The sequence below is a fragment of the Oryzias melastigma genome, linkage group LG13 (assembly GCF_002922805.2).
Source record: "Oryzias melastigma strain HK-1 linkage group LG13, ASM292280v2, whole genome shotgun sequence".
Taxonomy (NCBI): domain Eukaryota; kingdom Metazoa; phylum Chordata; class Actinopteri; order Beloniformes; family Adrianichthyidae; genus Oryzias; species Oryzias melastigma.
In genome coordinates, this window is record NC_050524.1 from 2,914,952 (window position 1) to 2,928,014 (window position 13,063).

Sequence of the window (13,063 nt, forward strand, 5' to 3'; positions counted from 1 at the left end):
AGATAATTTATTATTCAATCATTCTGAGCTAATGTTTTTGAGTGATGACAGCAACGCCAAATGTGATTGAAAGAGAATTCAAGCTAAAATCCAGATTTTTTTCACATTTATTATTCAAAAATACCAAAGGTAATTTTGAAGGTGGAACTTAAAAAAAGCTACAATCTTTAGTCGGTTTGTGGTTTAAAAAAAAAAAATCAAGTTTAATGTTGACAACAACTCTGCGCATGCGCAAAGCCCCTGTTTTGAACTTCGACGTAGCGCCGCTAGGGGGCAGTAGTTGTTCTTTCAGACTTCTACAACGTCTTGCCGCGCAACCCGCGGAAAAGCAGGTAGGCCTCAATATTGTTTTTGAATTGTATTTTGCTATTTCGCTGTTATATTACGGGACTGCGCCGTGCAATGAGTTTGATAAATGCAAGAGAAGTTATATTTGAACATGCAACATGCAGGTTTTCAGAGTTACGTGTTCTGAAAAGGTTGGTAGGCTCGTTAGCTAACGAGCTAGGAAGGTTGTTGCTGTTAGTGATGTAAATATAGGTCGTTGTTAGTTAAATATCGGTTTCAGATTCAAGTAGTAGCTTTTTTTTTACAGAAATATGGACATTTGAAGACAATAACAGATTGGGCTTCGCGCGTTTAGAGTCTGTGTCTTCGTAAATGTTGAAATGGATGAGCTAGCTTAGCCACGTTAGCTTTGGGAGATATCGCGCCGCACGAATGCATTTGAAAGTTAGTCGCTTCATTTTAGGCTGTGCGCCTGATTTCCGTTTCCTCTGTCTGGTTGCTGAAGGAGAACAACACAGAGACCCTACAAGCAGCGAAACACAATGAGTTTAGACGTGAAGAAACTGAAAGTGAACGAGCTAAAGGATGAGCTCCAGCGCCGCGGCCTCGACACCCGGGGCCTGAAGGCTGACCTGGTGGAGAGGCTGAAAGCCGCTCTGGAGGCTGAAGCTGAGGGGGATGCTGGAGAGCAAGAACCGCAAGATGAGCTCAGCGAGGACTTCCAGGACAACGAGGACGGAGATGACGCTCAAGAGCAACAAGGTCAGTAGTTGGCGTTCAGTGCTGTTCGTTTGAATGGACGGCGCTTCTGTAGTGACGTTACAGCGCTCAAAACAAACGGTGGGTCGTGTTTCTCTGACTGCTCTGAGAAAAGAACACCATTTGGTGAAAAATAAATCTAAAAGAATCTCCTTCAGGGTAAATGTTGCTGAAATAATTTCTTTTAACACATTTTTAAAGATATTTGTCCCCTTTTCAGGGTTTACTTAGACTACAATTCAGATCATATATATATTTTATTAATAGAAAATCTGTTATTTTCAGTGTTTTATGAATCCAACAAATGTTTTGTATGATTTTCTTGCAGCTTTAATGCTGCCTGAGTTTTTTGTATTTTTTAAAGGGCAGATGTTATTCGGAGGCATTAACATTAGATCACAAAATTATGGAGCTATTTTGGAGCCAATGTTATTTATAATCCAAATAAAACAAAGAGAAAAAAAATATTAGTGTTTGACCCTAAAAAATGTAAAATGTCCATAACTTTTTGCTATTCTAAAATAAACTTAATGATTTATTTATTTATTTATTTTTTAAAGCTACGAGACTGAAAGAAAGGTTTGAAATGGAAATTTTGAGTTTTGAAACCCGAAAAACGGAAGCTGAAAGAATAATAATAACAGTATTTTCCGATGTTTAAGTCGTGAGAGCAAAAAGTGTCTAATCAAGAAGAATAAAACCATATATAAGTCGCTCTGGAGTATAAGTCACACTTTTGGGAGAAAAGTCTGACGTTTCAGAACCGCCCAACGTACCTCAAAATAAATGAATTAACACAATAATACTAATCTTTTGATCTGTATAAAAAAAATCACCCAACCCCCCCTGGCTAAACTATAAAAAAAAACGGTAAAACAGTAATTTTATTTTTAGAATAGCAAAAAAGTTTTGGATATTTAAAAAAAAAAATGACCAAACACCAACATTTTTTTCGATTTGTTTTATTTGGGGTTCAAATAATATTGGCACCAAAATAGCACAAACTCCCGGTTCAGATCCTGTCATGTTTTAGAGTCACAGTTTGGGATATTTTCTAGATCAATAAAAAAGAAAAAAACAGAAGGGCTAAATAACAAACTGAAAGTCTGCAATTAATTTTTTTGAAGTTTCAAACCATACAAGTAATAAAATATTTGTGAAGTGTTTTAAAGCCTACAGACACACACATCCCATCAAATTATTTACTCATTGCAGCCTCTTTATGAAGACAAAACATTATGTCCATATAAACATCTGCAGTACATGTGTGTGCTGATCCGTGGCGGGTGATCCTCACAGATCAGCCATGATCCGTTGTCCCCCTATTTTACGTGCGACCAAGCACAAAAACTAATAGAAATTTTTGTTGGCTCCACCAAGATGCATGCTGCTGCTTTGCCTTCACATATTTTAAGTCCAAGTCTAAATGTATAAACTTAACCGTAACCCGTCCTCTGGGTCCATGCAGCCAAGAAAAGATTTTAGTCTGGCAGCACATTTTTAGAAAATGACGTGCGAATAATCACTTTCTTTTTAAAGAGTTTGTAAATTTAAATTGTAAAGCTGCGTTGGTTTGAACTTTTAGGTTAAATCAGTCATTGAGAGAGCATATAAGATGGGACTGACTCCATATTGTAGACTTTAATAATCTATAGATGATTCCCCCTAAACTAGCCAAAAATCCAAATCAAACTAATTCTAAGTGCTGAACTGTGGTAAATGTTTGGTTTCTGGGTCACTTGTCCAGTCTTTATTATCTTTTTTTGTTGTTGTGTGGCCATAATAATCCTAAATAAGTTTTAGTTTGTTTTTTGTTTGTTATAAAAACCTTTCACATTTAAATACATTTATCTGGTTCAAAGCTGGTAGAATGTTTTTTTTTCTTAAGTTGGCATTATTCCACCATTCTGATCTTGTCTTGGAAATTCATTATATTTATTTATTCCCTTTGTTGCATGTCAATAAGTCATTTTTCAGACCAATGTTGAAGGTTTTCTTGTCTCAGGTGACATTTCCTCACAAAACATAAACCTCGTCATATAAACTATAAATATGTTCCTGGTTTGTTCAGTTTTCGCCTGCCTGGACATTATTATGTCTGAGTGAATTTTTATGAAAAGAGAACGTCTTTAGTATTTATTTACTATTTTTCATTTTCTTTTCATGATGAGTAGAAGCAGCTGAAGACTATGGTGATGAAGATGCAGAAGGTGACACCCCTCAAGGGGAAGAAGAAGGCGGAGACTCCGGTGGCTACTATGAGGAAGAGGAGGCAGAAGCGGAGGCCGGCGAGCCCCAGCAGGCGCCCGACTCGGGTCTCCCCATGCCCGACTTCACCGCTGACGATGATTTGCAGGGGTCAAGCATGACCTTTGAGGAAGCTGCCCAACCACAGATAAAAGTGGAGGCGGCGGCGGTGGAGGCGGCAGCGGAGGAGGAGGAGGAAGAGCAGCATGCCAGGAGCACACAAGGTCAGTTTTCAGCCTGATGAGCCACACGGATGAGTTCACTGAGAATGTCCTGGTTTTTGGAGAAGCTTGACCCATTAAAGGAGTCATATTTATCATTGAAGAAGTCAAAGTGGAAGTCAAAGCTGAAGATGACGCCGAGCCGGCCGAGAGACGGGAGGACGCTCAGACGGAACAGCAGCCGGCACCAGAGCAGGTCAAGGTGGAGGGGGAACGATCGGGGAGCTCTAGCCGCAAGAGACACTACGATGAAAGCAGAGGATACAGCTACTACGAGCACCGGGAGGACAAGAGGTGAGCACGTCCTCATTTCCCTCCTAACCAACACAAACAGCTCTGAGATCACGGTGTTTTCCTTTCTCCATATGTGGAGTTGTTGAAATGTTTTCGTCTTTCATAGATCCCGAACACCACAGCCTCCAGCTGAAGACGAGGAGGAGGGCGTAGACGACACTCTGATTACCATCGACACATGTAAGCTAGCCTCTTTTACAGAGAGCTAAAACCCGTTTGAGTTTTACAGTGATGGGGCGAATATTTAAAAGGTTATTTAAAGGGTAACCAAGGCTGACTCCATTCTCAGCCCAGATTTGAAAAATTCTGAAAGGGGGCGGAGCTAGTGGAGCCAGACTGAGCAGCAGAGGTGTGGCTACTATTTACAGCTTAGTTTATAGAGATAAAAATGTAAATACTGTATACCATGATGTCAATCATTTTCTAAGCTTTAATTCGAGCCATGTTTTGTGAAAATCGGTTGAAAAATGTGGGAGCTGTAAAAATGTAAAAAGACGACCTGGATTTTTAGAAACTTCCAAACTTTACTTGACTGGACAACAAAGTGAGTTTTATCTTATGTAAATGAAGTCAAAAATGATTTTAACAGTCAATTTTCTGTTTTCCAGACAACTGTGACTTGCATTTCAAAGTTTCCCGAGATCGTTACAGCGGTTATCCGCTCACCATTGAAGGCTTCGCTTACCTGTGGGCGGGAGCGAGGGCGACTCACGGCGTCGCCAAAGGCCGCGTGTGTTTTGAGATGAAGGTGAGTCACTGCGTTTTTACTGTGATGTTGCTTTGAGAATACAAGGATGCATCAAGTAAAATTTTAGCCAGTGCATCACGTCTGGATCGTTGACTGTATATGACAACTGGACTGAGTGACTCCTCCCTCCTAGCATTCCAAACATGAAATACCTGCTGGCTCCAAGAAGCCAAAATCCCAAGGCTAAATTGGCTAAAACAGCTAGCGTGTAGCTGAAATATTAGCTAAACTCCAAAATAGCCTAAAAAAACCTTAATAAATCCCCAAATAGTCCAAAAAGCTATCAGAATGCCATAATAACTTTCAACTTTACTACACTTTTGACTCCATTTAGTATAAAATAACGACTAATCGACTATTAAATTAGTTGTCGACTCTTTTAATAGTCAATTAATCGTCTATTAGTCGACTAATCATGACAGCCCTAAGTTGAAATGTTTCCTTCCAACCATTTTTGACTTGATGCAGTTTTTATATATGGAAGAAGTTCTGTTCTCCAGTATTTGTGTGGACCTCAGAGGATCAGCAGCACGTTTCACCTCTAAAATCTTTGTCTTTAGATCAACGAAGAAATTCAAGTGAAGCATCTTCCCTCCAGTGAGCCCGACCCCCACGTGGTCAGAATCGGATGGTCCCTGGACCACTGCAGCACTCAGCTGGGTGAGAGGAGCCTATGTTGCCACGGCGACGGTGAGTCTGGCCAGAGAGCAGCTGAATCTGAAGCGATGGGTTTTGTGTCGTAGGTGAGGAGCCTTTTTCCTTTGGATACGGAGGAACTGGGAAGAAGTCCAGCGACTGCAAGTTTGCAGACTACGGCGAGAAGTTTGGTGAAAATGACGTCATCGGCTGCTACATCGTAAGTCAGCATTCTAAATAGTTTATCAGAGTAAACTAAACCTGCAATACCATATCTGTTCAGAATGAATCATCAAAACTCCTGCCGTCTTTTGTGTGACTGCAGGACTTTGAAAGTGGCGACGAGGTGGAGATCGGTTACTCCAAGAACGGAGTAAATTTGGGCGTGGCTTTCCGGACGACGAAAGAGGCCCTGGCAGGACGCGCACTGTTCCCACACGTGCTGGTGAAGAACTGTGCAGTCGAGTTCAACTTTGGACAGAAGCGGGAGCCGTACTTCCCCCCGATGGAGGGCTACACCTTCATCCACAACCTGTCTTTGGAGGAGAAGATCCGAGGCTCGAAGGGACCTGCCACCAAGTCCGACTGCGAGGTGCGACTTTGATGAACGTAGAAGGGAGTTTTAAAAACGGTGGAAGAAAGTGTCTGACAAACCAGAACCTTTTGTTTGTTTCAGATTTTAATGATGGTGGGACTTCCTGCCTGTGGAAAAACCACATGGGCCATAAAGCACGCCGAGGCAAACCCGAAGAAGAAATACAACATCCTGGGCACCAACGCCATCATGGATAAGATGAAGGTGTGTTTTCATGCCAGATCTTTAACCTTTAGCTATCCCACAGTCGTGCTCTTTAATATAGCGCCAAAGGAATTCTATTTGACATGAGCTTTTCAGCCCTGAGCAGTGTGATGCATTTTTTTCCAGACCTGTAAAATCTAACACATGCAGCGTGCAGATTATCCAGCAGGGGGCAGTAATTCACACATTAGAAGGCCTTACAGTCACACTACAAGATTGCCATGACTTAGTTGTTGGACTTTTGAAAACCTTTGCTAAGTTTGAAGAGGTTACTTTAAGAAAAACATTAAAATTGGTTTATACAATGTATAAACATTTACAATTTCATAAAACTGTTGAAATCATTGACTGTTTATGAGGACTGGACTGAGTGAGTATACCATCATTCAAAGAAAATGGCTTACTTCTGGCTCCAACCAAATGAAGTCAATTCACTTGCCATTTTTTTGCAACACAGACGCCTCCATGTTAGAGCCAAATGTCAAATAAGCTGTAATTGGTTTGAGTCAGATTTCCACCAATCAGGAGTGAGCTTGTTGAAAGTCCACACTAGAGATCAACCAATTATTAACGTATATCGGCATTGGTCTTTGCCCAGTCTTGAACTGGTTGTTTTGGCTCGGATGCAGCTGCTCTGTCTCCAGCATTGTCCCACACATAGTGTCTTCTGATTGGTTGTGTAAATCACGCACAGGTAAGAGGCAGGGCCAATCAGAAACTGTTTGCAGGATTCTCAAACATTTTGGAGAGCGTTGAGAAGCTCAAGTGTACGGATGTTTCAGAGGTATGTAAACTTGGAAAACTCTCCTGGAATTGTAATAAACATATCAGAGTTCATCACCCCGTATCATACAGTATGGCTCAGAAGAAACTCCAAGTGGAATCCTCAGCATTTTGTGAAGATGTGTAAACTGGTCTAAACTCAACGACAAACATGTCTTGGAGATGATGGTCTCTGTCAACGACATGGTAGTGTCTGATATTGGATCTAAGCACCTTATGGTTGCAGTAGAGCCAAGACATGCACTGAAAAGTGAGGCATACACTACATTACCAAAAATGTTGGCTCACCCATCCAATTGATCGGAATTAGGTGTCCTTATCGCCTATCCTGGCCACAGGTACATAAAATCCAGCCCGCAGACGTTTTTTTACACACATCTGTGAAAGAATGTTCTGCTCTCCAGAGCTCAGTAAATTCCACCGTGGAACTGTCATGGGATGCCGCCTGTGCAACAAATCCAGTCGTGAAATTTCCTAAATATTCCACAGTCGACTGTCGGTTCTATCAGAACAACATGGAAGAGTTTGGGAACAAAAGCAACTCAGCCACCAAGTGGTAAACCGACGGAGACGGGTCAGTCAATGCTGAAGCTCATAGTGCAAAGACGTCACCGACTTTCTGCTACAGAGCTCCAACCTTCCTGTGACTTTCAGATTAGCCCAAGTACAGTACGCAGAGAGCTTCATGGAATGGGTTTCCGTGGCCAGCTAGCTGGATCCAAGCCACACATCACCAAGTATAATGCAAAGCGTGGATGCAGTGGTGTAAAGCACTCAGCCACTGGACTCTAGAGCAGTGGAGACGCCTTCTCTGGAGTGAGGAATTACGCTTTTCCATCTAGAAATCTGATGGACAGTCTGGCCTTGGAGGTTGCCGGAGAACGGGACATTTCAGATATTAAATCTGGTGGAGGAGGAATGATGGTGTGGGTTGGTTTTTCAGGCCCTTTAGTTCCAGTGAAAGGACCTTTGAATGAAGCATTTTGAGCAATTCCATTCTCCCAAACTTGTGGGAACAGTTTGGAGCGGCCCATTCCTCTTCCAACATGCCTGTGCACCAGAGCACAAAGCAAGGTCCGTAAAGACATGGAGAACAGTCTGTTGATGAACTGGACTGGCCTGCACCACACAGAACACCTTTGGGATGAATTAGATCAGAGACTGAGAACCAGGCCTTCTCCACCAACATCAGTGTGTGACCTGACCAAGAATGGTCAGAGATTCCTAGAAACACATTCCTCAACCTTGTGGTTCCCTGAAGAGTTGAAGCTGGAATAGCTGCAAAAGGTGGACCCATATCATACTGAACGCTATGGGTTAGGAATGGGATGACACTTCAGTTCATGTGTGAGTCAAGATCTGGATAAAATCAAAACTGATTCAACCAGCGAATGCCGGCTACTTTCTCCTTCATCACAGAATGCTGATCTGTTGGAACAGTCTCTTATGAGCCTGAGATGCCATTTCGTTGACAACAAATGGACAAGAAAGCAGCTCCTACTAAATACATGATCGATGGATGGGTCCCACAGGTCCCAGGTATCTCAGCAAGAATGGTTATTCTAACAAAAAGAATACCTGAGTAACAGCTGTTTATTTCTCTGTAGAAGTCTATGGGATTTCAGCTTCATGGAGTTAGTAGGTACTTCCTGTTTGGAAGGGGGGAGGAGTCGCTCAGTCCAGTTCTCACATACAGTCAATGGTTGAAAATGACGTATCAAATTTGATACATCAGGTGTATGAGGTTGTGTAACTAAATCAGTCGTCATGATTTTATTATATGTAAAATTAACCAATAACATGTGTTTTTTTTAATATAACGTATTTTGGTATATTTAGAGTAAAAAAAACTGATGTGTTGCTTGTTATAGCATGATTAATGACTAATTTGGTGTTGCCATGATACAATAACAGTGGTCCCAAGTTTATTGCGGGAGGTATGTCATATAACCTGCTGTGAAATCTACAAGATAGGATTGTAGATGCAAAACTCCTCACTTTATGCACTTTTTTTCAGACAGACATGAACATTATTACTTTTCTATCCTATTTAAACACTCAAAGTTCAAACCTTTGTAGAAAATTAAGTCTATAGAATTAAAAAACTACTTTTGCAAACTGAACTTATTCTGCACAGGAGACACAGCACAGAGGAGATTGACTGACAATGGGCTACAACCAATCTGAAAACAGCACAGTGGGCTGTTAGTGGAAAAAAACATACAAAATTGCTCTAAAAAAATCTGCCAGACCGCTGAATGTGAACCGCGCTACAGCGAGGGACCACTGTTCTTGTAACTTCTTCTTCTTACTACTTTCACTAAAAATTGACTGTATTTTTAGATGGCAAAAAAATACAGTGTCGAAGATGTTCTGAAAAAGATTGTGGATGGGAATTCAAGCGACATGGAACCACTAGGTGAAGATGATGATGAGGAGGAGGGGGAAGAAGAGGAATGGACTCCTGCTGCAGAGATTGGGGAAAACCAAGACAGCAGTGACAATGATGAAAGGCTCGAAGGGGATACGACACTGAAGTCGTCAGCAAGCAGTGAAGGGAAAAGGAAAGCGTATCAGTGGAAACGACAACAGTTTGAACCTCCTTCTGTTGAGTTTGTGGAATATGTGAAGGAAGACTCCCAAGAGAGACTTGGCTGGACGCCCTACATGTACTTTAAAGACTTTGTGACTGACGAAATGCTACAGGAAATTTCTGAAGAAACAAACTTGTACAGCATGCAGAAAGACGGAATGTCTGTGAACACAAACGCTCAAGAAATCGAGCAAATTCTTGGTATGTACCTGCACATGGGGTTGGTACAGATGCCCAACCTACGAGCATACTGGGAGATGGAGACGAGGTACCCCGCCGTTTGTGACGTGATGTCACGGGGTCGGTTCATGAATCTGCTGACACAGATTCACTTTCAGGACAACCTTAATGTGTCAGAGGAGGCAAAAAGAGATAAAGTGTGGAAACTCAGGCCATGGCTGGAGAAACTCCGCCAGCGCTTCCTCTGCGTACCTCCTGAAGAATGTCACGCTGTCGACCAAATCATCGTGCCTTTCAAAGGAAAGTCCCATCTACGCTGCTACATGCCAGGAAAACCTCACAAGTGGGGCTTCAGGATGTGGGGACGCATCGGGCAGAGCGGCTATCTCTATGACTTTGACGTTTGTCAAGGTGGAGAAAATCCTGACAAAGAGAAATCGGACGTTGCAGGAGATGTTGTCTTGAAAATGACCTCAACCCTTCCGCCAGGAAGAAACCACAAAGTTTTTGCTGATGACTTTTTTACATCGGTTCCACTGGTTGAACACTTGAAACAAAGAGGAATCTACTACATAGGGATAGTCCGAAGGAACAGGGTGAAGAACTGCCAACTGATGGATGAGAGAGAGCTAAGGACAAAGGGAAGAGGCTCTCTGGATTTCAGAGTCAACCAGGAGAACACCATCATCGTGAGATGGTGCAACAGCAAAGCTGTAAACCTGCTTTCTTCTTTCGTTGGCGTGGAACCCCTGAGCACTCTGAGGCGTTGGGATCAGAAAGCCAAAACCTACACGGTGATTCCCAGACCCGCCATTGTTGATGCATACAACAGGTTCGCAGGAGGCCTTGACCTTCTGGATACGCTCTCTGCACTGTACAAGTTCAGCCTCAGATCCAGAAGATGGTACATCTACATTTGGTGGCACACGGTTACAGTAGCGGTAATCAATGCTTGGATCCGGTACAGAAGAGACCTGGAGAAGCTGCAGCCGTGGCAGGAACCCTTGCCCCTGCGGAGGTTTCAGGCTTCTGTTGGGACTGCCCTCACCAGTGCAGGAAAGGTCAAAAAGTGCAGCGGGCCACTGTCCTCTCCAGATGTAACACCGGCCCCTCCCCGCAAGAGGAAAGCCACTGAGGTACCCCCCGATGTGAGAAAGGACGGCCTGGATCACGTCCCAACATGGGAACTCCGACAGAGATGCAAGTGCTGCTCAGGCCGCTTGACCCACGTGTACTGTCAGAAATGCAGAGTGCACCTTTGTCTGAACAAACACAGAAACTGTTTCCAGGCCTACCACTATGCAAAATAAAAAAGGCGAGAACTGCAAAATGTGCAAAAACAACTGAAATGTTCTGTTTTCAAGACTTCTACCCAAACATTAGTGGGGTTTTAGTACATGCAATATACTAACACTTTTTATGTTTGGACTTACAAATTTGTGAAATTTGTGTTTTACTATGTTTTGTTTGTATAGGAAAAATAATCTTTGAGCTTTGTGACCTGATGTATCAAATATACCAATTAAAACTTGTATACGGAAAATTTAGGCTCCAAGTTACAAAAAGACTGAATTATCTGTCAATTATTTTTGATGCCTATTGATACAAAAAGGTATCAAACCACTTCCTTTCCAAATGCACCAAAATATCCTCAGTTTTCTTGCAGGGTAAAGGTTTGTTTTTAAATTTAGAAGTAACACTTTCCAGTAGTAAGGTGTTTACTCTGTCGATGTAAACCAGTTGATTCTGATGTAGAGAAAAGCAGGTTTGCGTCAATAATGGCACAAAGTTGCTTTGTTAATTGCATTAATGGTTGAGTAATTATGGTAATTCAAAGAACTTCAAGACCGGACCCTAAAGCTCTGCTGTTTAAGGGTTAAGGTTTTTCCATGAAAAAGTGGACATTTAAAATGATTTCATTGGACTTTCACACTTCTCTATACTTAGTTACAAACCAGTGGAACTCAACTGCTTTTTCAGCAGACTACTGGTGGGGTTAACTCTAAGACTAACTGATGAAAATTGTTAAGTGTTTTTAACACGCTCTTATGGCTGTCACAAAAGATGACTGTAATTTTAATCACAGGAATGACAGAAGTGTGAAGCTGGTAACCTCAGGATTGTGGATTTAAGCTGAGACACCTCTGATGGGACACTATAGAGCACATGTCGAAGTCAAGGCCCTGGGGCCGGATCCGGCCCTCCAGATCATTTTATTTTATTGTTATTAATGGCACGATGTTATCTTGTATTTATTTTAAACTTGTATAATTTTGACAAAATATATTTTTATGTCCAGTAAAATATTGAAAGTTATTTAAGGTTTAAGTTGATTTATTCTGGAATAATATTCCTGTCTTTTTATTATTCATAATTATGTTAAAAAGTTACGGTTTAAAATAAATAAAAAAAATTGACATTATGATAACTTTTTGGACTATTCTGGCATTTATTAAGATTTTTTAGCCTGTTTTGGAGTTTAGCTAATAGTTACATGTTAGCTGTTTTGGCTAACCTAATTTTTTATTTTTTTTAAGACTAATTTGACATTATGCTCATATTTTAGCTATTAACTTCAACACTTTTAGCTATCAGCTTCAGCGTTTTTAGCTATCAATTTCAGCATCTTCAAGTATCTGCACTAGCATCTTCAGCAGTCAAATTCTTACAGTATTCACACTAACATTATCACAGGTAATGCTATATACTTAGTTCATAATTATGTTAAAAAGTTATGGATTCAAAGTTTAAAAAAGTTGTTTATCCTGTTCGGCCCACGACCTAAGGTGTGTTTTGGATTTTGGCCCCTTATGCGATTGAGTTTAACACTTCTGCTTTCGAGCAAGATGTGTTTGAAGAAACTGCTGAATCTTCATTTCCCAAAGAGCACAGTTACAGAAGAAACTTAAAGACCCACTTCAATGAAAATTGTGTTTTTAAGATGTTCTTACTGCATTTTTATGATGAATATAAAGAAAATTGCATTTCTGAGTATTTCTTCATTCAAATGGTTGTGAATTTCTAGCAGGCAAAATATCCAGTTGTAAAAAGAGGCAAGGCAAGTTTATTTGTATAGCACATTTCATGTACAGAGACAATTCAAAGTGCTTTACATAAAACATTAAAAGAAACAATCAAAAGAAATATTAAAAATGTCGTTCATCATCTTTCAAATCATTAAAATAAAATTAAAAGAAAGTAAAAACAAGCATAGATAGACAGTGTTCACAAAGAGAACATTTGTGACGTTGGGTGGACCACAAACTCCCTGTTCCGCTCCATTCTGATGCATCCACCTGAAGATGACTAGATGTATGTCTCTGTTTTCCTCGTCTGAGCTAGAATAAAACTTTTACTGTTGGATAGCTCCAATAACTTTGTCGCACTTGTCATGTTAGGCTGGGGGTGTGAGGGGCTGTAAGCTAGCAGGAGAGCATGTAAACTGATGAGAAATGGGGTCTTACTCCATACCAATAGTTCCGCCCATAAATCTGAGGCGATTTTCTAATGAACTC

The 13,063-nt window shown here is 41.2% G+C and overlaps 1 protein-coding gene across 2 annotated transcripts in view; it reads left to right on the plus strand.

The window, feature by feature from the left end:
* Positions 1–123: 123 nt before the first annotated feature.
* hnrnpul1 (heterogeneous nuclear ribonucleoprotein U-like 1) overlaps positions 124–13,063 on the plus strand; it is a 21,981-nt gene continuing 9,041 nt past the window's right edge. Inside the window, exons 1-10 of one of the 2 annotated variants that reach the window (XM_024277608.2) lie at positions 124–332; positions 794–1,050; positions 3,222–3,518; positions 3,620–3,809; positions 3,916–3,989; positions 4,418–4,557; positions 5,118–5,217; positions 5,301–5,413; positions 5,519–5,785; positions 5,870–5,992. In XM_024277608.2, the coding sequence (XP_024133376.1) occupies positions 831–1,050; positions 3,222–3,518; positions 3,620–3,809; positions 3,916–3,989; positions 4,418–4,557; positions 5,118–5,217; positions 5,301–5,413; positions 5,519–5,785; positions 5,870–5,992 (1,524 nt within the window). In that variant the 5' untranslated portion in view covers positions 124–332; positions 794–830. Of the gene's footprint in view, positions 333–352; positions 480–793; positions 1,051–3,221; positions 3,519–3,619; positions 3,810–3,915; positions 3,990–4,417; positions 4,558–5,117; positions 5,218–5,300; positions 5,414–5,518; positions 5,786–5,869; positions 5,993–13,063 lie in introns of those variants that run through there. The other variant, XM_036214674.1, reaches the window with a different exon arrangement.